The following is a 22,375-nucleotide window of genomic DNA, read 5'->3' as shown; positions in this document are numbered from 1 at the left end:
AATGTTCAATATCATATGTATATGTCATTTGAGAACTGCAAATGAAAACCCTGAGATACTACTACACACCTATTAGAATGCAAAAAACTAAAACACTGACAATACCAAATGCTGGGGAAGATGTGGAGCAACGGGAACTCTCATTGCTGGTAGGAATGCAAAAATGCTACAGCCACTTTGGAAGACAGTGTTACTGTCTTCAGTCTTTCTTTTCTTTTCTCTCTTCTTTTCTTTCTTTTTTTTTTTGAGATGGAGTCTCGCTGTGTCGCCCAGGCTGGAGTGCACTGGTGGGATCTCTGCTCACTACAAGCTCTGCCTCCCGGGTTCACGCGATTCTCCTGCCTCAGCCTCCCGAGTAGCTGGGACTGCAGGTGCCCACCACCACGCCCGGCTAGTTTTTCGTATTTTTAGTGGAGACGGGGTTTCACCGCGCGTTAGCCACGATGGTCAACCTCGTGACCTCCTGACCTCGTCATCCGCCCACCTCAGCCTCCCAAAGTGCTGGGTTTACAGGCGTGAGCCACCGCGCCCGGCCTTCAGTTTCTTATAAAACTAAACATAGGTTGGGGAGTACGGGCTGGTATTAAACAATGTGAACTAGGAGGTGACCAAAGTTGACCTTGGAGTCAACTTAATTTTGCAGGTGAGGGAACAGAGGCCTAAACGACCACCGGCTCCCAGTAAAGCAGATTCGCGGCATACTGTGCTTTGCCCAAATCGGTGTTGTAGACACAGGGGCAGAGGCATGTTTGGAGAAAGGGTTCAGAATTTGGAGTGCGACAGACGTAGGTTGGAACAGAGCTCTGCTACTCGGTGGCTGCGCAGGCTCCCGCACACATCCTCCCGAACGCTCGGCTTCCTCACCAGTCCACAAGCCTGGGTGCGAGGCGTCAACGCGCCGCTGAGTGCGCAGGAGGCCGCGAGGCCGGATGGGCCGCCGCGCCGACGCCCCCTGCCGGCCGGCCCGCGCCCAACGCTCCGCTTGTGGGACGCCCGCGGCCGGATGCCCTCCGTCCGCTCCCTCCTCGGCCTCTTGGCGGCCGCGGCGGTCTGTGGCGCCTTCGCCTTCCTAGGCTACTGTGTTTACCTCGACCGGAAGCGGCGCGGGGACCCCGCGTTCAAGCGCCGCCTGCGGGATAGTGAGTGGGACCGAGGCGGAGGCGCGGCCGGGTCGGGCAGCGCGGGCGGGCTGCCGGCCGGGAGGGCCCCCCTGTGAGAGGCCGGGCCGTTGAGTGCCGCAGCTTCTGCCGAGGGGCCCGCGGCTCCCGGGCGGGCAGGACCACTGGGCCCACGCCTCCCAGCCAGCACGTGCTGTGTTGTGTTCGCAGAAAGAAGAGCCGAGCCTCAAAAGCCTGAGGAGCGGGGCACGCAGGTGCAGTGCTTTCGATCCACGCAGGTAGCTCAGTAGACGCAGGTCCGGGCTCGCTGGGTTTCTAGGCTCCTGGCGGGTTTCTTGGCTCCTGGCGGGCTCGGCAGCAAGTAGTTCCCTCCGCCGCCCGCCGCCCGCCGCCCGCCGCCCGCGCCAGGGAACAGGCCTGCTCTCGCGCCCCAAGCACCGCCTCAGGCTCAGTCACTCTCCTCTCACAAAAGGGAGGGAAGGAAGGAGGGAGAAGTTGGAGTTGTAAAAGGGCAGCTGTACAGCAAAACATTGTACAACAGGCACTTCTTTTAATTGGAAGAAGGAAGAGGAGGCTTTTGCCCTTTCAGAGCCGCGCAGGACACTTAGAAACCCAGACTGGCCACGGTCACCTGGCAGTAACTTCTAGATTGTTCTCCCGCAGGGCCTTTCTTGTAGCTCGGAAGCAGAAGGCATCTTCATGTTTTCTAAGTCTGCGGCAGAATTTGATTAGTCCCTTTTTTGTTTTTAAGAGACGGGCCGGGCGCGGTGGTGCACGCCTGTAGTCCCAGCACTTTGGGAGGCGAGGCGGGCATATCACATGAGGTCAGGAGTGCGAGACCAGCCTGGCCAACATGGTGAAAGCCTGTCTCTACTAAAAATACAAAAATTAACCGGGAGTGGTGGTGTGTGCCTGTATCTCACCTACTCGGGAGACTGAGGCAGGAGAATTGCTTGAGTCCAGGAGGCGACAGTTGCAGCCTGGGCGACAGAGCAAGACACTACCTATAAAAAAAGACACAAGGGTGTTCCTGTGTTGCCCAGGCTGATCTCGAACTCCTGGCCACAAGCAATCCGCAGTGGATTCTGGATGTTTACTTCGCTGAGATTGTTAGCCAGAGCACCTACACGTGTCTGTGTGATCTGAGATTCATTTGTGTGGTGGGCTGTGTCCCAAGGGGCAAGCAAACACATATATGTCTGTGTGTGTGTATAGAGAGCACGCACATGCATGTGAACTAGAACATGTGCTCATGTGGGAGAGCAGATGGTACCACTTCTGGCAACATTGAAGCCTCCTCAATTTAAAGGGAGAAGAAATAGATTCTGCCTCTCAACAGGGATGGCAAGGTTCTGAAAGCACTTGTGTGACCGGGAATATTGCGGTAGCCATTTTTGAAACATGCAGTTTTTCCGGAGAAGACTTTGTAGCGGAAGTGACATTGAACTGAGCCTGGAAGGATGATGAATTTGTAGCTTGGTTTCAGGGGAGAGGACACAGGATGGAGGGAACAGCATGTGCATAAAGATGCAAAGTGGAGCATCTGCCAAGCACATTCAGTAAACCAGTTTGGCAAAGGAGTCATACTGAGGAATAGTGGGTGGTAAGGTTGGAAAGCGAAAGTAGGGATTGAATTAAGGAAGGCTTGCTTTGAAGGCCAGGTTAAGGAATTGAGATTCAATGGAGGAATTACTGAAGATTTCTAAGCAGGAATTTTTTAAAAAGAAGGAAAGAAAGGCAGAAGATAACCATTCTTAGATTGATCAGGCAGGAGTGTACTTAATGGACAAGAAGAGAAAACAAGCTATTGCAGCGATTTAGATGAGAGGTAATAAAAATCCTAAACTATGGTGGTGTTAGTGGTAACTGGGAAGAATACAGTTCATGCCGACTGAGTAAAGGGTGATGGAGAGGCAGAGTCAAAGATACTTCTGGGGTTTCAAAATGGAATCACAGTAGAGAATAAAAGCCCATTTGACATAGTTAGCTGGGTAGGGAGTGTCCAAAGAGCTGGACATGGGAGTGGAGATGCCTTCCCTGACTTGATTGGGACAGAGCCTGTTACAGCTGCATGTCCCTCTTCATTGTCCATGGTTTCACTTGCACATTTATGTAATTATTTAATTAATGCTTTCTGTTTATTACACTAAACTCTGTGAGGGCAGACTTTGTTTTTACTCTCTATTGTTTCCAGTGCCTAGAACAGAGTCTAGTGCGGTAGGTGCCCAGCAAATGTTTGTTGAATATTGTTATTCATTGTAGGCAGAGGGAAATACCTTGTGCAGAGGCAAAGAACATGAAATTGTAGTATTCAAGGAGTGTTATGGCCAGAGAGATAGCTGAGGGTCAGTTTAGTGTCTTATTGTGGAGGACTTTGCCTGCCAAACTGAAAAGTCAGGACATTTTTCTGTTGTGGTGGATAACTAATGATGGTGACTTTATTTCAGAGAAAAGACACAATTATTTTGGTTTTATTTTTTAAATAAGACAATTCTGGTTCTAGTGTGGAGAAAGGAAGTTGAAGACAGGAAAATCAGTTAATGACAGTTCATATGGGAAATAATGAATGATTTATATTAATATCATATTTTAATTATAATATAATTTAATTATATTCATATTAAGCCATAACTAAGTCATACTATAATTTATTGATATAAATCAATAATTATTAATAATAAATTGTTAATATTATATTATTTCCCATATAGGAAATAAATTATTTCAAGTGAGGAAGCAGCACAAGCAGGATTTTTCAAATGTTCTTTCATGTAATTGTCACAACTCTATTCTAATTTTTTTTTTTTTTTGACACGGAGTCTCACTCTGTTGCCCAGGCTGGAGTACAGTGGCATGATCACAGCTCACTGCAGCCTCAACCCTTTTGGGTTTAGGTGATTCTCCTACCTCAGTCTCCTAAATAGCTGGGACTACAGGTGCACACCATGTCCAGCTAGTTTTTGTACTTGTACAGTGACGGGTTTTGCAACATTGCCCAAGCCGGTCTTGAACTCCTGAGCTCAGGCAGTCTGCCCACCTTGGCATCCTGAAGTGTTGGGATTACAGGAGGGAGCCACTGTGCCTGGCCTCTATTCTCATTTTACAGATGAATAAACCAAAGCAGAGAAAGTCGTCTCTTCTCACCTTTTCTAGGGTCTTTCTTCCTCTTCTTCCCAGGACTTTCCCAAAGTATGGTCCATTGCTGCATTAGATTTACCTGGAGCATTTGTTAAAATATGGATTATTTGACCCTGATCCCAGCAATTCTGATCCAGTAGCCCGGGGAATTCTTACTGGCACAGTGACTGTCAGACTTTAGGATCCATAAGAATCACCTGAAGAGCTTGTTTAAAAATGCAAATTCCTGGGCCCTACTCCCAGAGATTGATTCAGTAGGTCTGGGTGGAGCCCAAGAAACTGCAGTTTTAACAGCTCCTTCAGGTGATGCTTTGTGAAACATGGGCCTTGGGTTCTGTACCCTTCCCCCTCTCCCTAGAAGATCCTTGCCTTCTCCAAAAGTGATTTCAAATGTGCTACTCTAGACCTGGTGTCCCAAGTTTCATCTGTCTACCAGACTCTGTCATCTGGACGTTCTATTGGCACCTCACCTTAGTGTGTCCAGAAGTAAGTTCATCTCCCCCCTTGCCACTGCACCTACTCCTGTTTCCTTATGATGCTCCTGGTGTCACTAGCCTCCCTGCTATGACCCTGATTCATCTTGTTTAACTGTCAGCTTCATCCATCATAAACAATGACCAATTCTTATTTTCAAATGCTCTATTTCATATATATATATATATATATATATATATATATATATATATATCCATCCCACTTGTCTATTTCTATTGCTTCCCTGCGACTAAAGGCTTTTATTACCTTTTACCCAGGTTATTGAATAGTTTCCTAACTTGTCGCCCTGCCTCTATTCTTATGCTGTTAGAGTAAATTTCTTCTAAATGGCAGCTCTGAATATGTAATTCCTTGCAGTAGCTCCCTACTCCGCAGATTAAAGACCAGCTTTGCTGGGCGCAGTGGCTCACACCTGTAATCCCAGCACTTTGCAAGGCCGAGGTGGTCTGATCACCTGAGGTCAGAAGTTCAAGACCAGTCTGGCCAACATGGTGAAACCCCATCTCTACTAAAAATACAAAATTAGTCGGGCATGGTGGCACATGCCTATAGTCCCAGCTACCCGGGAGGCTGAGACAAGGGAATCGCCTGAACCTGGGAGGCAGAGGTTGCAGTAAGCCAAAAGTTGCAGTGAGCCAGGATCATGCCACTGTACTCCAGCCTGGGCAACAGAGTGAAACTCCATCTCAAAAACAACAAAAACAAAAAACAAAACCAGCCTCAGCTTGGTGCTATGCCTTCGATGGGTGCCTATTCCAATTGACTGCCTTATTTTCCTAGGGATTGGAAATAATATATGTAAAGTTCCTAGTTTATAGCTGGCCTTCAATAATGGTTATACTGTTGCTACATTTACCCTATCATGGCCAGCACAGTGGCTCACGCAGGTAATTCCAGCAGTTTGAGAGGCCAAGGCGGGTGGATCACGAGGTCAGGAGTTCGAGACCAGCCTGCCAACATGGTAAAACCCCATCTCTACTAAAAATACAAAAATTAGCTGGGCGTGGTGGTGTGTACCTATAATCCCAACTACTCAGGAGGCTGAGGCAGGAGAATCACTTGAACCCGGGAGGCAGAGGTGGTAGTGAGCCGAGATTGTGCCACTGTACTCCAGCAAACAAACATTTACCCTACCATAATCCAGCTAATTAAGTTCACTTGGTATGTTCCCTGCAATTTTGCGTTGCTTATACTTTCCTCATCAAACTTTCACTGAACCTCTCCACATCTCAAACACTATCTTTTCTGAGAAGCCTTTGACAATTCTCCAACTAGATGTAATGTCTCTGTACTTTGAGCCCCAGAGGACATTGGACTTCTTGTTGTACCTACATGATCCCTTTCCCTTTATTAGACTGTGAGTCCTTGGGGATGGGCACAGGGTTCTTGGTCTCCAATTCCTTCCAGCTTTTCCTGGAGTGTCCTGCCCTTGCCAGTCCTCACTAAACATCTATTGAGTAAAACCTCTGATGTTACTGATTATTAGTATATTTGATGATACAAGCTTAAAAGATGACCCCTGGCTGGGCGCGGTGGCTCATGCCTGTAATCCCAGGACTTTGGGAGGTTGAGGCGGGCAGATTACAAGGTCAGGAGATCAAGACCATCCTGGCTAACAAGGTGAAACCCTGTCTCTACTAAAAATACAAAAATTAGCTGGGCGTGGTGGTGGGTGCCTATAGTCCCAGCTACTTGGGAGGCTGTGGGAGGAGAATGGCCTGACCCCGGGAGGCGGAGCTTGCGGTGAGCCGAGATTGCGCCACTACACTCCAGCCTGGGCAAGAGAGTAAGACTCTGTCTCAAAAAAAAAAAAGGTGACCCCTTTCCAGGCACATTGCATTTTAAAAAGAAAATTCTTGGGGGAAAACAAAAACAAAAACCTTACAGATTTGAAACACTGGAGCTGAAGTAAATGGCAGTGGAGTTGATATTTTGGGCTAGGGTTTGCTCAGTGTACCTTGAAAGACTAGCCCTAGATGTAGTACCAATGATGATGCCATCTTGTGGCCATGGTAGCCTTCATGAACCAACCGCAGTAAACCAAAGCATCCTTCTGAACACTCACTCCCCTGCCAACCCCCCACCAGGTCCTTTGTCCCTTTCCTTTTGAGGGTGTGAGTACAGAAGGCTTAGCATAGTTTCTTGTTTCCCCTAATAGAGAATTACTGTTGCATGAACAGGTTTCACTACTAAAAAGACCAAAATGACCTTGTAAGCCAGAGAAATCATTGCAACCAAATCAACAGGCACTGTTAATATCCCGGGCAAGAAAATAGTTTTGCAACATACAAAACTACCTTTGTTATATTAATTACAGTAGGATTTCTGCTATATGTGGGTGGGTAAAATATGGGATGAGAGTTACTTATTATAAGCATCTCAACTTAACAAATATGTCATGTTTTTTTAAATCACTTAAAATAATCCCATTTTAGAAAATTGGTTTAAATATTATAAAGAACAACTACATTTGTCATAACTTTAGATTTAGAGACTAGGTTCAAGATGTCATTTTTTTTTTCTTCCTTTTTTTTTGTGACAGAGTTTCACTCTTGTTGTCCAGGCTAGAGTGCAACGGTGTGATCTCAGCCAATTGCAACCTCCGCCTCCCAGGTTCAAGCGATTCTCCTGCCTGCGCCACTACGACTGCTAATTTTGTATTTTCAGTAGAGACGGGGTTTCTCCATGTTGGTCAGGCTGTTCTCGAACTCCCGACCCCAGGTGATCCGCCCGCCTTGGCCTCCCATAGTGCTGGGATTATAGGCGTGAGCCACCGCATCCAGCCCAAGATGTCCTTTCTAAATAAAAAATAATTTGATCAGTAACCATATACCTTTCATTCATTACTCATTGTTAAATATTTTATGAATATTTTAGTTGTGGGATCCAGCGAAGAATAAAAAATTGCAAGAACTTTTCTTGCAAGAGGTACGGATGGGAGAACTTTGGTTATCTAGAGGTAAGAATGTAAATGTTCTTTTGTGAGTTACTTATGACAGTTTATTCTTAAGAAATATTTATTGATTAGTATTTGTATGTCCAATAACTAGCTGGATGTGTTAGCCAACTTCCCTCACTAAAGAAAAACTATCCCAGCATGTTCACTTCATCACACTGTACTCTTGCATTATGTTAGAGTTTAGTGTTCAAGTTGCAGACTTGGAAGTGGGCAAACAGAGTAGCAAAGCCAAATACAAAAATACCTCATTTATGGTTATATAAAATTCTAAGTCAGTGAGTTTTCCAAGTGACTAAATGTTAAGAATAAAAACTTTTTGCCAGGTGTGGTGGCTCATACCGGTAATCCCAACACTTTGGGAGGCCAAGGCAAGAGGATTGCTTAAGGCCAACAGTTTGAGAACAGCCTGGGCAACAAAGCAAGACCCTGTCTCTACAAAAAACTTCAAAAATTGGTTGGGTACCATGGCATGTGCCTGTAGTCCCAGCTACTCAGGAGGCTGAGGTGAGAGGATCACTTGAGCCCAGGAGTTTGAGGTTGCAGTGAGCCATCATCTTGCCACTATACTCCAGCCTGGGAGACAGAGACTCTGTCTCAAGAAAACAAACAAAACAACTTTTAAAAATTCTAACTGCTTTATAAAAATGTTCCTGCTTTCTTAGAATATTCTTAATACTTATTTACTTTGTTGATAAATAAATTCCCTATGAATGTCCATTCTTTTACTGTGTTTAATGGAGTGATCCCTGTCGGGGCTGTCTTACACTTAATGGTCATATTTTGAGTTATAATTTATTCCTACCTAATTCCAGATGGATTTGAGAAAACTTCATAATATTGTTAGGCAAAATGATGGTAGATAATATTATTATTGTATAAATACTATAATCATAATGTCCTTATTCTGGTGTTAAACCCTGGAAAGGAAAATTTGTCTTGAGGCTTCTTAATTTAAGAAGTAACTGATGTTGCTGGATAAATCAGCATTACAAAACCCATCAGTACAATGTATATATATTTTTTAAGTGTTGCAAACTCCCTTGCATATCACAGTGCCTGTACCTGTTTTTGCCTCTGTTTTTTTTTTTTTTTCCAAAAGGTTTTGTTTTTCAATCTGTAAGCAGCCTCCTCCAGGATTTATAAAAACAAAGAGGAAGTCAAAATCCTAGGCAACTCACAGCAATAGCCAAGATTTTTATTCAGTGTCTTAAAACCATTATAAAGGTTTTGAGAAATGAAAAAGTTGCAGGCATTCAAAATCATTGCACATTAATCACTATAATTTGTATTTTAGTATTTTATTTAGTATTGATCTTTGCTTTCAGATGGAGTAATTTTTAAAATAGATTAAAAATACCTGCTAAATATTAATGATTTTTGCTTTTAGATGGAGTAATTTTTGAAATGGACTAAAAATACCTGCTAAATATTGATGACAAAATGTACAGTTAGAACTGACTTAAATGATATAAACAGAAGTGACTTTACATAAACCAGTGAAGCTTATGTCTAAAGACCTTTATATGCATAGGCCTCTAAGGCCCCCTAGCAATTTTTTTTTTTTCTTTTGAGATGGAGTTTCACTCTTGTTGCCCAAGCTGGAATGCAATGGCGCAATCTCAGCCCATTGCAACCTCTGCCTTTCAGGTTCAAGCGATTCTCCTGCCTCAGCCTCCCAAGTCGCTGGGATTACAGGAATGCACCACCACACCCAGCTAATTTTGTATTCTTAGTAGACACAGGGTTTCACCATGTGGGTCAGGCTGGTCTCAAACTCCTGACCTCAAGTGATCTAACTGCCTTGGCCTCCCAAAGTGCTGGGATTACAAGCATGAGCCACCGTGCCCAGCCACCCCTAGTAATTTTGTACTCATAATTTTATATTCTTTTTTGTAAACAAGGGCCCTCAAATTGTGGGAAAGAAAGTTCTGAATTACAAGTCAAAAGAAAAAAGATAACATATTTTATCACATTTTATTCCTATTCACTTTATGCTTAAGAGCTATGATGTAGTGTTCAATTAGATTTAGAAGTGATCTGAACACATGTTGCAAACTTGGGTTTTTAAATTTTTAACTGCTATTTAATAGCTTTTTTATTTTGGGGGGACAGTGTCTCACTCTGTCACCCAAGCTGGAGTGCAGTGGTGTGATCTTGGCTCAGCCTTCTGGGTTCAAGCAATTCTCATGTCTCAGCCTCCCAAGTAGCTGGGATTATATAAGTGTGTGCCACCATGCCTGGCTAATTTTTCCATTTTTGGTAGAGACTGGGTTTTGCCATGTTGGCCAGGCCGGTCTCGAACTGGCGGCAAGTGATCCGCCCTCCTCAGCCTCCCAAAGTGTTGGGATTACAGGCGTGAGCCGTCGCGCCCAGCCCCCTAATAGCTCTTTACAGAAGTTTTATACTTCCATATTTTACATACACTGCAGTTCTCGGTCTTGGCTGCTTATTCTTTAATTCTTCATCAAACCCCAAACCAATTAAATCAGAATCTATGGGGCTGGAACCCAGATGTCAACATTTTAAAAAAATCTCCCTAGGTTTCTAAAACATTGAGAACCAACCAGTACAGTATTCTATCCAATGTGGCAATTTTTCACCCAGTTTTCTGCAGTCTTCTTAACTTTCTCCACTCTTATTTGCCATCACCCACAATTTTCATCATTTTGCTGTCAGGTAAAATATAGTTCTGTAGCCATCTCAATGGTGGCTATGTCTGTATGAGACCATAGGGCCAATAATTTTGATTGAAATTTCTGAGGAGCTGGTATGATTTAATTTATTGGTTGGTTAAATTATTTGACCAAATTGATTGTTTTGTATTGTTAGCACCACCAATCTTGAGAACAGGCACTATTATATCTTATGTTGAAAATGTAAAATTAATGTATTTAAGTCAGGACATATCCCTATTTTTTAGTTTAAGCTTAATATGAATCTTTGGAAAGCATTTTTTTCTGTCATGCACTCTTCTCTTCATATGACCATGTATTTCAACCAATAAATGGAAAACTAGTTTCAGCTAATAAAAATCTATTATTATACTTACTTTTAGGGCCATATTTTATTTTCTACCTAGTTATATTAAGTATGTCAAGATTTCAACTCCTGTGATTACCGAATACCTGAAGAGAGGCAGTACTCTAGTCTCAAGGGTCAAAAAATTAGATTATATTCCTAATGCTGACATTAATCAGCATTGAAACTATACATCATTTCACTGATCTTTGCCTCAGTTTCCTTAAAGTAAAACAAGGGAGACTAAAGTCATTCCATGTTCTAACTTAAACAGAAATGCTATGATTTTCACTCTTCACATATTTTCATTCTTTGTTACTTCAAAGCCAGTTATCCTAAAACTCATTTTAAAACTGTGCTTAAAAATCAGAGTTCATAGCCGGGCGCGGTGGCTCAAGCCTGTAATCCCAGCACTTTGGGAGGCTGAGACGGGCCGATCACAAGGTCAGGAGATCGAGACCATCCTGGCTAACACGGTGAAACCCCGTCTCTACTAAAAAATACAAAAAACTAGCCGGGCGAGGTGGCGGGCGCCTGTGGTCCCAGCTACTCCGGAGGCTGAGGCAGGAGAATGGCGTAAACCTGGGAGGCGGAGCTTGCAGTGAGCTGAGATCCGGCCACTGCACTCCAGCCTGGGCAACAGAGCCAGACTCAGTCTCAAAAAAAAAAAAAAAAAATCAGAGTTCATAAATCTCTCATTTTTTTCCTTGGGGTATGTAATTCATGTTACGCTAAATCTTGTTTCAACTCTTTGATAGTGAAATCTTTTTTTTTTTTAAGTTCTATTTAGCTGGAACATGTTTAATCTATCCTATTTTATCAATCACACACGTAAAGATAACCTTCAGATATTAATAAAAGCAGGCAACTGCTTACAAAAAACCTCAGTATCCTCTTCCCTCCATACCCAAATTATAGAACACGAGCATTTCCAATGCAAAAGTACACTTCTAAACAGTAAGAGTATACTTGCTGTAATTTGGCTCAAAATTATTAATATTGCAGCTTCACCACTAAGAAACTCAACGTCTTCCCTCATATTTGTACTGTACTCTTCACAAGACTTGTCTAAGTAGTCTTTAGTTGGATATGCTTTTAATTTTTAATGCTTGTTGCTTTCTTGGATTTGTAGAATGTCTGTTTTAAAGAACTTTAAAATTTTGCTCAAAACTTGTCATTCTGTTTCAGGAGAGCATAGAATGGGGGTTCGACACCTCAGCAATGCCCTTTTAGTGTGTGGGCAACCACAGGAACTTCTGAAGGTTTTCAAACACACACTCCCTCCCAAGGTATTTGAGATGCTGTTGCACAAAATTCCCCTTATTTGCCAGGTGAGCACATATTTAATTATCTTTGTGAAATGTACACAGTAAATAGCTATGTTATGCTTGACTACACAGAAATATCAAAGTATGTGTGTGAATTGCCCAGAATCTTAAATAAGTGAAATCTCTGACTTTTTGGCTGCTTTAACATGAAGCAAGCCTCTTCTTTCAGGTTCCTTTGATTATAATAAATTGTATATTACTTGAGTATTATCTGTATTTCAACACTTCAGTTTTAAAGCAGAACAATACTTCTACTTCCATTAACATACAAAACATAAAAATCGCTTTGGTAAATTTAAACATACAGGCTAATTAGCATTCTCTTAAATATAGGTTTAAAATGGTATCGAATGAAATCCATTCATAAGCCAGTTGATTAGTAAGTTTTAGTCCACTTGCATTTTACTAAACTACTTGGTATACATATGCATCAACTAGGATTTCCTGCAAATGCTTGGATTCATTTCAGGATTCATTAGCCATAAGACATTACTTTGGTTCACTTTTTATCATTGGCAAGCCTTGGAATCTATCATATTTAACTGTCAGCTTTTGAAAAAAACACAAACATGAACTCCATTACAGTGTAACATTCAACTCTTAAACATTCCCAAACTAGGGCAGATGGGATGGTTTCCTGAAGATATATGAAAATGTAGGTAAGATAAGAATATGTGGCCGGGCACAGTGGCTCATGCCTGTAATCCTAGCACTTTGGGAGGCTGAGGTGGGCGGATCACTGGAGGTCAGGAGTTTGACACCAGCCTGACCAACATGGTGAAACCCCATCTCTACTAAAAATACAAAAATTAGCCAGGCATGGTGGCACACACCTGTAATCCCAGTTACTTGGGAGGCTGAGGCAGGAGAATTGCTTGAACCTGGGAGGTGGAGGTTGCAGTAAGCCAAGATCGCACCATTGCACTCCATCCTGGGTGACGAAAGCAAAACTCCATCTCAAAAAAAAAAAAAAAAGGAATAATGCCCACCCTGACACAAGGGAGGCAAGAAAAGGACCGTGCATTGAAATGATTAGCAAGTAACTGTTTTATGTATTCACCAGCAATTTGAGGCAGACGTGAATGAACAGGAATGCTTGGAGGATGATCCTGATTGAAAAACATTTCAACGTATCCACAGTCCAGTGAGAATACTATGGTACCATACAGTATAAACAACTGCTCAGTGATATTTCCATTTATTTTACTTTTAGTAATAAAAATTTGTCTATCTCATACATGATTGAACACATAAGTTGCTTTAAAATTAACAGTCACAATTGAAGAAACAATGGTTTATTTTTCTAATCAAGTGACCAAGTTGCTGAATCATAAGGCCTCAACAAATGTTGCATCTTATTATTTCATTGAACAATAAGACCTTCTAGTTTGATTATTCCTGGTAAATAGCAATTTTGTTTCTCCAGTGGTTTCCATTTGCCAAAGTCATGACAGATGGTTTAACATTGTGGCTACTGCTTTCAGGGGATTCTATCAGATGAGTCCTCATTTCCAATAAAGCAGCTGTTGGCAATCTTTCATCAAAAGTTCATCCATCAGGACTTCTCTATCGTGGTTGGCCAAGGAGTCCTGCTTTGGCTGCCAGGGCTTCATTCTGCTGAATATGATATTCCTGAAATCTCATGGATATTCTTTGTGTCATTTTTAAATATTTCTGTAAGCAATGTTCTGAACAGGTGGTCTAGGAATGAAAAGGGAAGATCCAAGAGGCAACACAAAAATATGAATTTTTAAAAATGCATGTATTCCAAAAGAACAGTGTGTAGTTTGCTTTTCTATATCTGAGAATTAAATAGTATTAATTGGCAGCAACTGACCATAGCTTTTAATTGATACTTTCATCCACTTACAAGCATTAATATATACCGAATGCCTGCCAGTTTGTAGTCACTAAGAGCAATGGTAAATCTCTGCTTTCAAGAAGCTTCTGGACTAGATTTTCTGCAAGTGTATTAAGTGAAAGCCCACATTCCTATCCTCTTGTTTCGATTGTTAAAATGTAGACCCAGTAGTAAGTTTGTTCCTTTTTAATGAGAAACAACATTCTTAATTCTCAACCTTTTACTTTTTATTTATTTAATTAATTTATTTTTTGAGATGGAGTCTCGCTCTGTCACCCAGGCTGGAGTGCAGCAGCGTGATCTCGGCTCACTGCAAGCTCTGCATCCTGGGTTCAGACCATTCTCCTGCTTCAGCCTCCCGAGTAGCTGGGACTACAGGTGCCTGCCACCATGCCTGGCTAATTTTTTGTATTTTTAGTAGGGACGGGGTTTCACTGTGTTAGCCAGGATGGTCTCGATCTCTTGACCTCGTGATCCGCCCACCTCGGCCTCCCAAAGTGCTGGGATTACAGGCATGAGCCACTGTGCCTGGCCTATTTATTTTTTTGAGACAGGTTCTCTCTCTGTTGCCCAGGGTGGAGTGCTGTGGCTTACTGCGGCCTCAACCTCCTGGGCTTAAGTTATCCTCCTACCTTAGTCCCTGGAGTAGCTGAGACCACAGGCACACACCACCATGCCTGGCTAGTATTTCATTTTATTTTTTAGTAGAGACGAGGACTGGTTGTTTTGTTTTTGTTTTTGTTGACAGGGTCTTGCTCTGTCGCCCAGGCTAGAGTGCAGTGGTGCAATCACAGCTCACTGCAGCCTCTGCCTCCCAGGCTCAGGTGACCCTCTCACCTCAGCTCCCGAGTAGCTGGGACCACAGGCATGTGCCAACATGTCCAGCTAATTTTTTTTTTTTTTTTGTATTTTTTGTAAAGACAGCGTTTCACCATGTTGCTGAGGCTGGTTTCGAACTCCTGGGTTCAAGTGATCCACCTGCCTTGGCCTCCCAAAGTGCTGGGAGTTCAAAGTTACAGGGAGCTATGATTATGCCATTGCACTCCAGCCTGGGTGACAGAGCAAGACCCTGTCTTAGAAAAAAAAAGTTAAGACTTCTAATAGGATTAGGTTTTCAATATGAGCCATGAAAGTCAAGCTTTGCTTTTTCCAAAGCCAACCAGAATTCCCAGGGCCATACAGAAAGGCTGTGCCAAGTTTCTCTAGGTAGGCCATCTTGACTGAAAGCTAATTAGTAAGAATCTTTGTTGTGAAACAGTAACAGCTGCAGCCATCTTCTCTAAAATGGTCTGACTTGGTACAATGTAACTATCATATTAAATTTGGCACTGTTAAACTCAATGCCGTGGTTCAGTGGCTGCTTCAGTTCTTCTAAGCAATGGAACATAAAAGGTAGTCTAAATTCCTGTAATAAGTAGGAACAAGTGAAATGCTACTTAGAGTGTTTATGACAGGCCTGGAGAATTTCAGTGAGTAACACTTTTCATACCTCTTCAGGTTTTACTTCTCTTGTTGTGAAGTCTTTAACACAGTCCAAAAAGCAGGTCTCTGTAAGTTTATTGTAGGTCCCCAGAAATTCCTTAAACTACAAACAAACCAGAATGTTCTTTACTATTTGGTTTTTAAAACAAAGAGGCTTTGAAGCTTCAATTACTAGTATTTTATATTTAGACAAAATATACTATAACACTTGAAATCATAGTTATGCTACTTAAATGGGTACAATATGATCTACAGAACAGTTTTATTTTCTAGTTGAATATTTAATTTTTTCTTGATTATCAGTCAAATGAAAAATACATATGCTTGCCTGGGCGCGGTGGCTCATGCCTGTAATCTCAGCACTTTGGGAGGCTGAGGTGGGCGGATTACCTGAGGTCAGGAGTTTGAGACCAGCCTGGCCAACATGGTGAAACCCCGTCTCTAATAAAAATACAAAAATTAGCTGGGCGTGGTGGCATATGCCTGTAATCCCAGCTACTCGGGAGGCTAAGGCAGGAGAATTGCTTGGGCTCAGGAGATGGAGGTTGCCACGAGCCAAGATTGTGCCACTGCACTCCAGCCTGGCCAACAGAGCAAGACTGTCTCAAAAAAAAAAAAAAAAAAAAAAAAAGAAAGAAAAGAAGAAGAAAAATACACACACTTTATAACATTTAATATCCATTCTGGAAATGAAATAGAAACAATTGTTTTGTGAAATCACTGACTGACATGTTTTTGTTTTTGTTTTTTTGAGATGGAGTCTTGCTCTGTTGCCCAGGCTGGAGTGCAATGGCGCAATCTCGGCTCACTGCAGCGTCTGCCTCCTGGGTCAAGCAATTCCCGTGCCTCAGCCTCCCAAGTATGCTGCGACTAGAGGTGTGCGCCAGCACGCCCAGCTAATTTTTGTATTTTTAGGAGACGGGAGTTACACCACGTTGGCCAGGCTGGTCTTGCCTGACTTCAAGTGATCCACCCATTGGGGCCTCCCAACGTGCTGGGATTACAGATGTGAGCCACTGCACCCAACCTGACACAGTGGCATTAATAGCATCTTACATTTTTTTGCAAAATATTTTCCCCTTATTAAGAATACCTTACCTGTTTTATCTGATCAGATTCTGGTATTTGTGCAGCCATATTCTTCTGGTACCTTTATTAGTCACCTAATTTAAAAATTCAAAAAAAAGTTTGTCAATCTATAAACAGATGTTTTTAGTCTAACTGAAGTTAGGGAATCACTGCTCATATTTTATAAATCTGTGTATGTAACTGTATGGCACCCCCAATTTCTCAGATCATTAATGACCATAGAACCTTACAGTTGAGAATTAGATTTTTTTTTTTTGAGACAGAGTCTCACTCTGTCACCAGGCTGGAGCACAGTGGCATGATCTCGGCTCACTGCAACCTCCACCTCCGGGTTCAAGCAATTCTCCTGCCTCAGCCTCCCAAGTAGCTGGGACTACAGGTGCACACCACCACACCCAGCTAATTTTTGTATTTTTAGTAGAGATGGGGTTTCACCCATGTTGGCCAGGATGGTCTCGATCTCTTAACCTCGTGATCCGCCCGCCTCGGCTTCCCAAAGTGCTGGGATTACAGGCGTGAGCCACTGCGCCCGGCCAGAGAATTATATTTTCTAATGCTAGTTTGGGACTCAAAGGCCCTGTCTCTCGAAATCTCCAATTTTAAGATAGTTTGCTCTGCTACCTTGCTAAGCTACTTGTTTAAAGCCCCATTCCTAGGAGGATTATAAAGGAAACCAAGATGGTGAGGTTTGGGCTTAAAAAAAACAATAAAAAAAGCTGGGAGTGGTGGCTCACGCCTGTAATCCCAGCACTTTGGGAGGCCGAGGCGAGTGGATCACTTGAGATCAGGAGTTCAAAACCAGCCTGGCCAACACAGTGAAACCCTAGCTCTACTAAAAATACAAAAATTGGCCAGACGTGATGGCATATGCCTGTGGTCCCAGCTACTCAGGAAGCTGAGGCAGGAGAATCACTTGAACTCAGAATGTTGAGGTTACAGTGAGCCGAGATCATGCCACTGCAATAGAGCCTGGGTGACAAAGTAGGACTCCATCTCAAAAAGTAATAATAATAATAATAATAATGAAGAAAAATAAAGCAAATCGAGATTTTTGCTGTTTTCATAAAATTACTTAACTATTCCACTAGTCACCAATTTGCTTATTTTAAATTTTTACTATCATACTTAATCGAATATATCAAAAATATCAAAAATTTTCACATTTCAACATGCAATCAACATAAAAAGTATTAATAAGACATTTTACATTCCTTTCCTTGCAGTAAGTCTTTGATTTTGGTGAGCATTTTACACTTATACCACATCTCAATTTGAATGCTAAATTTTCATCACAAATACTTGGCCTATATTTAGGTTTAATAAAATCTATAGTTGAAAAAGTGGATTCACATATCTGAGCCACTCCAAATACACTTAAAATTAGTTGCTAATTTAACTCTGACCCTTACTACTAATGATCCTTTTACAATATAAATACAAACGTTCTATTAATAGTTAACAAACACCAGTTAACAAATACCATTTGCTTAGAAATAGACAACCCTCATGAAAGATATTCAGAGTTTTAAAAGAAAGTTATAGGAATTATACATTCTACTACACATTCTATAGTTCAGAAAGGGCAATCACAGAGACTAATCAGAAACTTCTAATTATAATCTAACCTAGCGGCAACAGGGAAGAGAAGACAAGTAAGTAAAAAAGCCTTTCTGAATTACTGAGATTTTCACATATCCTAAATGTAGGACTTAGGTTCAGTTAATCTAGATGTAAGAATGTGTATCACATTATTTATTTACTATATCCTGGCTAGTTCTAAAAAGGTTGAGCGTTTCATATAAAAGATTTGTACAGGCTGGACGTGGTGGCTCACGCCTATAATCCCAGCACTTTGGGAGGCTGAGGCAGGCAGATCAAGGTCAGGAGATTGAGACCATCCTGGCTAACACAGTGAAACCCCATCTTTACTAAAAATACAAAAAATTAGCTGGGAGTGGTGGCGGGCGCCTGTAGTCCCAGCTACTTGGGAGGCTGAGGCAGGAGAATGGCATGAACCCGGGAGGCAGAGCTTGCAGTGAGCTGAGACCGCACCACTGCACTCCAGCCTGGGCAACAGAACTAGACTCCGTCTTAAAAAAAAAAAAAAAAAAAAAAGATTTGTATAAAATAAAGCTGTTTAAAATAGAAATTAAACAGCATGTAAAAGGAAAACACGAATCATGTACACTATAGACTAACATAAATGCTACACATTTTATTTAGTTCAGAGTTTTCTGATAACCAAGACAAAAATGATAAACTGGATGTGCAAATCTTTATTAGCTTATCAATTATTAAAGTCTGTGAAACACATAAAATTTTTATGAAGCTTTGTTGAAACTAGTAGTAAATTCAAGTTTAGGACAAAGTGTATGCCACCATCATGAAAAAAATTAACATTCAGCTTTTGATTAACACATACAATCAACAGTAATTCCATTCCACCAGTCTCAATCATACCTATACTAGCCTCCTTTTTGCATTTATTCTTCCCTCCTTTTTTTTCCTTGTCCTATAAAATCACAGTAACTAGGCTCACGCTTGTAATCCCAGCACTTTGGGAGGCTGGGGCAGGTGGATCACCTGAGGTCAAGAGTTGGAGACAAGCCTAGACAGCATAGTGAAACCCCATCTCTACTAAAAATACAAAAATTAGCCGGGCGTGGTGGCTCATGCCTGTAATCCCAGCTACTCAGGAGGCTGAGGCAGGAGAACTGCTTGAGCCCTTGGGTGGAGGTTGCAGTGAGCTGAGATTGCAGCACTGCACTCCAGCCTGCGCCACATAGTGAGACTCTGTCTCAAAAAAAAAAAAAAAATCACGATAACTACTGACATTTAAAAAAATGTGATTTCCTTCATACGCACTGAAAAGCCTCCCCACTCCCCAGTGAGTGTCAGTGGAAACCACACAGGGAGCCTGGTTTCCGCCCAAGTTGGCAGTAATGAGGTGCCCATCTCCATCTACTCTGGAGTGGTATCAAAGGAGGCCTACTTGACATTCAGGACTTGCATTACTGCCTCATGACAATTAGGCCACATGCCCTACTAATGTCAGTGGAGGCCACATGGGGAGAGTAATGAAAATGGAAGCCTGGTGAGGAGCCAGAATGCCCACTCTACCCAGCAGTAACAAGAAACTCCCTGCCCCTCCCCTCAAGTGTCAGAGTGAGGAATATGAATTTCTACTTCCATCTGGCAGTAATGAAGTGGTACCTCCCACCACTTCCCCTCATAGAGCATTGTCAAAAGGAGCCAGATAAAAGGATTAAATAAAATCTAGAGCCTCATAACATGATATGCAAGATGTCCAGGCTGCAATATATTAAAAAATCACTCATCATACCAAGAACTAGGAAGATCTCAAACTGAATTAAAAAAAGACAATCCGCAGATGCTCAACATTGAGGAACATGTGTTAGGATTATCTGACAAAGATTTTTAAACAGGACCTTGTCAATACTTCAGTGAGCAATTATGAACACGCTTGAAACAAATGAAAAAATAGAAGGTCTCAGCAAAGAAATAGAAATATCAAGACCCAAATGGAAAGTTTAAGAAGTGAAAAATACAATAACCAAAATAAACTAAATGAATAAAATCAATAGGAGAATGGAGGGGACAGAGGAATCAGAGAATTGGAAGCCAGAAAATAGAATTCTTCAATCCCGCCGGGTGCTGTGGCTCACGCCTGTAATCCCAGCACTTTGGGAGGCTGAGGTGGGTGGATAATCTGAGGTCAGGAGTTCAAGACCAGCCTGGCCAACACGGTGAAACCCCATCTCTACTAAAAATTCAAAAAAATTAGCTGGGCGTGGTGGCGTGTGCCTGTAATCCCAGCTACTCAGGAGGCGAAAGCAGAATTGCTTGAACCCAGGAGGGGTTGTTTGTAATATTCCTGTATCCTTTTGATATCTGTAAAACCTGTAATAATGTACACCATTTCATTCCTGATAGTGTAATTTGTAACTTCTCTCTTGCTAGTAAGTTTGTCAGTTTTATTAATCTTTTCAAAGAACCAGCTCTTTTTTTCTCTTTTCATTTAAATTGATTTTTGCTCTTTATTTCCTTCATTGGTTTCATTTTGCTCTTCTTTTTTAGGTGCTTGAGGTAGGAGGAGCTTGGATTACTGATTTAAGACCCTTCTTCCTTTTCCTTCCCTTTCCCTTTCCTTCCCTTTTCCTTTCCCTTCCCTTCCCTTTCCCTTCCCTTCCCTTTCCTTCCCTTTCCCTTCCCTTCCCTTTCCCTTCCCTTCCCTTTCCCTTTCCTTCCCTTTCCCTTTCCCTTCCCTTTCCCTTTCCCTTCCCTTCCCCCTTCCCTTTCCCTTTCCCTTTTCCCTTCCCTTCCCTTTTCCCTTTCCCTTTCCCTTCCCTTCCCCTTCCCTTCCCTTTCCCTTCCCTTCCCTTCCCTTTCCCTTTCCCTTTCCCTTCCCTTCCTTTCCCTTCCCTTCCCTTTCCCTTTCCTTCCCTTTCCCTTTCCCTTCCCTTCCCTTTCCCTTCCCTTCCCTTTCCCTTTCCTTCCCTTTCCCTTTCCCTTCCCTTTTCCCTTCCCTTCCCTTCCCTTTCCCTTCCCTTCCCTTTCCCTTTCCCTTCCCTTCCCTTTCCCTTCTATAGTTCACATCAAAAAAAGAACACAGATTTGATTTCCTTCCTGGAATGCCAAAATTTGTTGTTCTTTTTTAAAAAAATTCCATCCTTGTATTTCTTTGGGTTATCAACCAGAGGTCAGAGAGACAAAGTATGAATTTTTTTTTTTTTTTTTTTTTTTTTTTTTTTTTTTGAGATGGAGTTTTCACTCTTGTTGCTCAGGCTGGAGTGCAATGGCACAATCTCAGCTCACTGCAACCTCCACCTCCCAGGTTCAAGCGATTCTCCTGCCTCAGCCTCCCAAGCAGTTGGGATCACAGGCATGCACCACCACACCTGGCTAATTTTGTATTTTTAGTAGAGACGGGGGTTTCTCCATGTTGATCAGGCTTGTCTCGAACTCCCGACCTCAGGTGATCCTCCTGCCTTGGCTTCCCAAAGTGCTGGGATTACAGGCATGAGCCACCATGCCTGGCCGAAAGTGTGAAATCTTTAAATGTTCTCTAAGTTTCAGACTGGAACCCTGTGTTGCCTCTACACACATCTTGTCCTTATTATACACCTCATGGTGACAAATGATGGTTGTTACTAAAAAATCTGAAAAGACATGTATGAGGAATGCCCAAGTGCTTTTGGTATGGATCTTCTTTATTCATTAGATAATGTATTAATATATATTACTTAAACAGTGTATGTTTCCTCTTTTCAGTGAAATAAAGTTTATCATACTATAAAAGTAATATATTTATTGAGAATTTGAAAAACAAAAGATAAATAGTTCTACCGTTCACAGACCACTATGTTAACATTATGATTTATTTTCTTTAGAATCACTCAATTGTGTATTTTATTTATTTTTGAGATTTATTTATTTATTTATTTATTTTTGAGACAAGAGTCTCACTCTGTGACCCAGGCTGGAGTGCAGTGGCGCAATCTCAGCTCACTATATCTTCTGCCTCCTGAGTAGCTGGGATTACAGGCATGCACTACCACACCTGGCTAATTTTTGTTTAGTAGAGACAGGGTTTCACCATGTTGGCCAGGTTGGTCTTGAACTCTCGACCTTAGGTCATCCGCCCACCTCAGCCTCCCAAAGTGCTGGGATTACAGGCATGAGCCACCGCGCCCAGACCAATTTCATTTTTGTTATTGTTGTTGTTTTGTTTTTTCCAGACCTACAGTTGAACTCAAGAGCTAATAATCAGCAGTTTTCTTATGTCTGCTTAAATCGCTAAAGCTATCCTCTGTAGTCACCAGTATCTATCAAGATTACGGTATAGGCCAGGCACAGTGGCTCACAC

At 42.2% G+C, this 22,375-nt stretch overlaps 2 protein-coding genes across 5 annotated transcripts in view; one reads left to right on the top strand and one right to left on the bottom strand.

Moving 5' to 3' along the window:
• Window positions 1-962: 962 nt before the first annotated feature.
• TOMM20L (translocase of outer mitochondrial membrane 20 like) lies at window positions 963-15,258 on the top strand. The gene is made up of 5 exons (XM_050799715.1): window positions 963-1,139; window positions 1,329-1,372; window positions 7,629-7,710; window positions 11,917-12,059; window positions 13,120-15,258. Exons 1-5 carry the CDS (start codon window positions 1,004-1,006, stop codon window positions 13,171-13,173), a joined length of 459 nt encoding a protein of 152 aa, XP_050655672.1. The 5' UTR covers window positions 963-1,003; the 3' UTR covers window positions 13,174-15,258.
• The window catches only part of TIMM9 (translocase of inner mitochondrial membrane 9), a 29,869-nt gene continuing 20,732 nt past the window's right edge, over window positions 13,239-22,375 (bottom strand). For 3 of the 4 annotated variants that reach the window (XM_050799717.1, XM_050799716.1, XM_050799719.1), the window contains 3 exons: window positions 16,498-16,562; window positions 15,407-15,502; window positions 13,239-13,757 (listed from right to left, as the gene is read on the bottom strand). In XM_050799717.1, coding sequence (XP_050655674.1) covers window positions 13,623-13,757; window positions 15,407-15,502; window positions 16,498-16,536 — 270 coding nt within the window. In that variant the 5' untranslated portion in view covers window positions 16,537-16,562 and the 3' untranslated portion in view covers window positions 13,239-13,622. Of the gene's footprint in view, window positions 13,758-15,406; window positions 15,503-16,497; window positions 17,470-22,375 lie in introns of those variants that run through there. The other variant, XM_050799718.1, reaches the window with a different exon arrangement.

This window comes from Macaca thibetana, chromosome 7, assembly GCF_024542745.1.
Source record: "Macaca thibetana thibetana isolate TM-01 chromosome 7, ASM2454274v1, whole genome shotgun sequence".
Classification (NCBI taxonomy): Eukaryota; Metazoa; Chordata; class Mammalia; order Primates; family Cercopithecidae; genus Macaca; species Macaca thibetana.
This window is presented reverse-complemented; position numbering and strand designations above follow the sequence as displayed.

Coding starts and splice junctions, on each gene's coding strand:
- TOMM20L (XM_050799715.1), top strand. CDS start 1,004: ATGCCCTCCGTCCGCTCCCTCCTCGGCCTCTTGGCGGCCGCGGCGGTC. Junction 7,711..11,916: donor AGAACTTTGGTTATCTAGAG/GTAAGAATGTAA, acceptor ATTCTGTTTCAG/GAGAGCATAGAATGGGGGTT. Junction 12,060..13,119: donor AAATTCCCCTTATTTGCCAG/GTGAGCACATAT, acceptor TGTATTCACCAG/CAATTTGAGGCAGACGTGAA.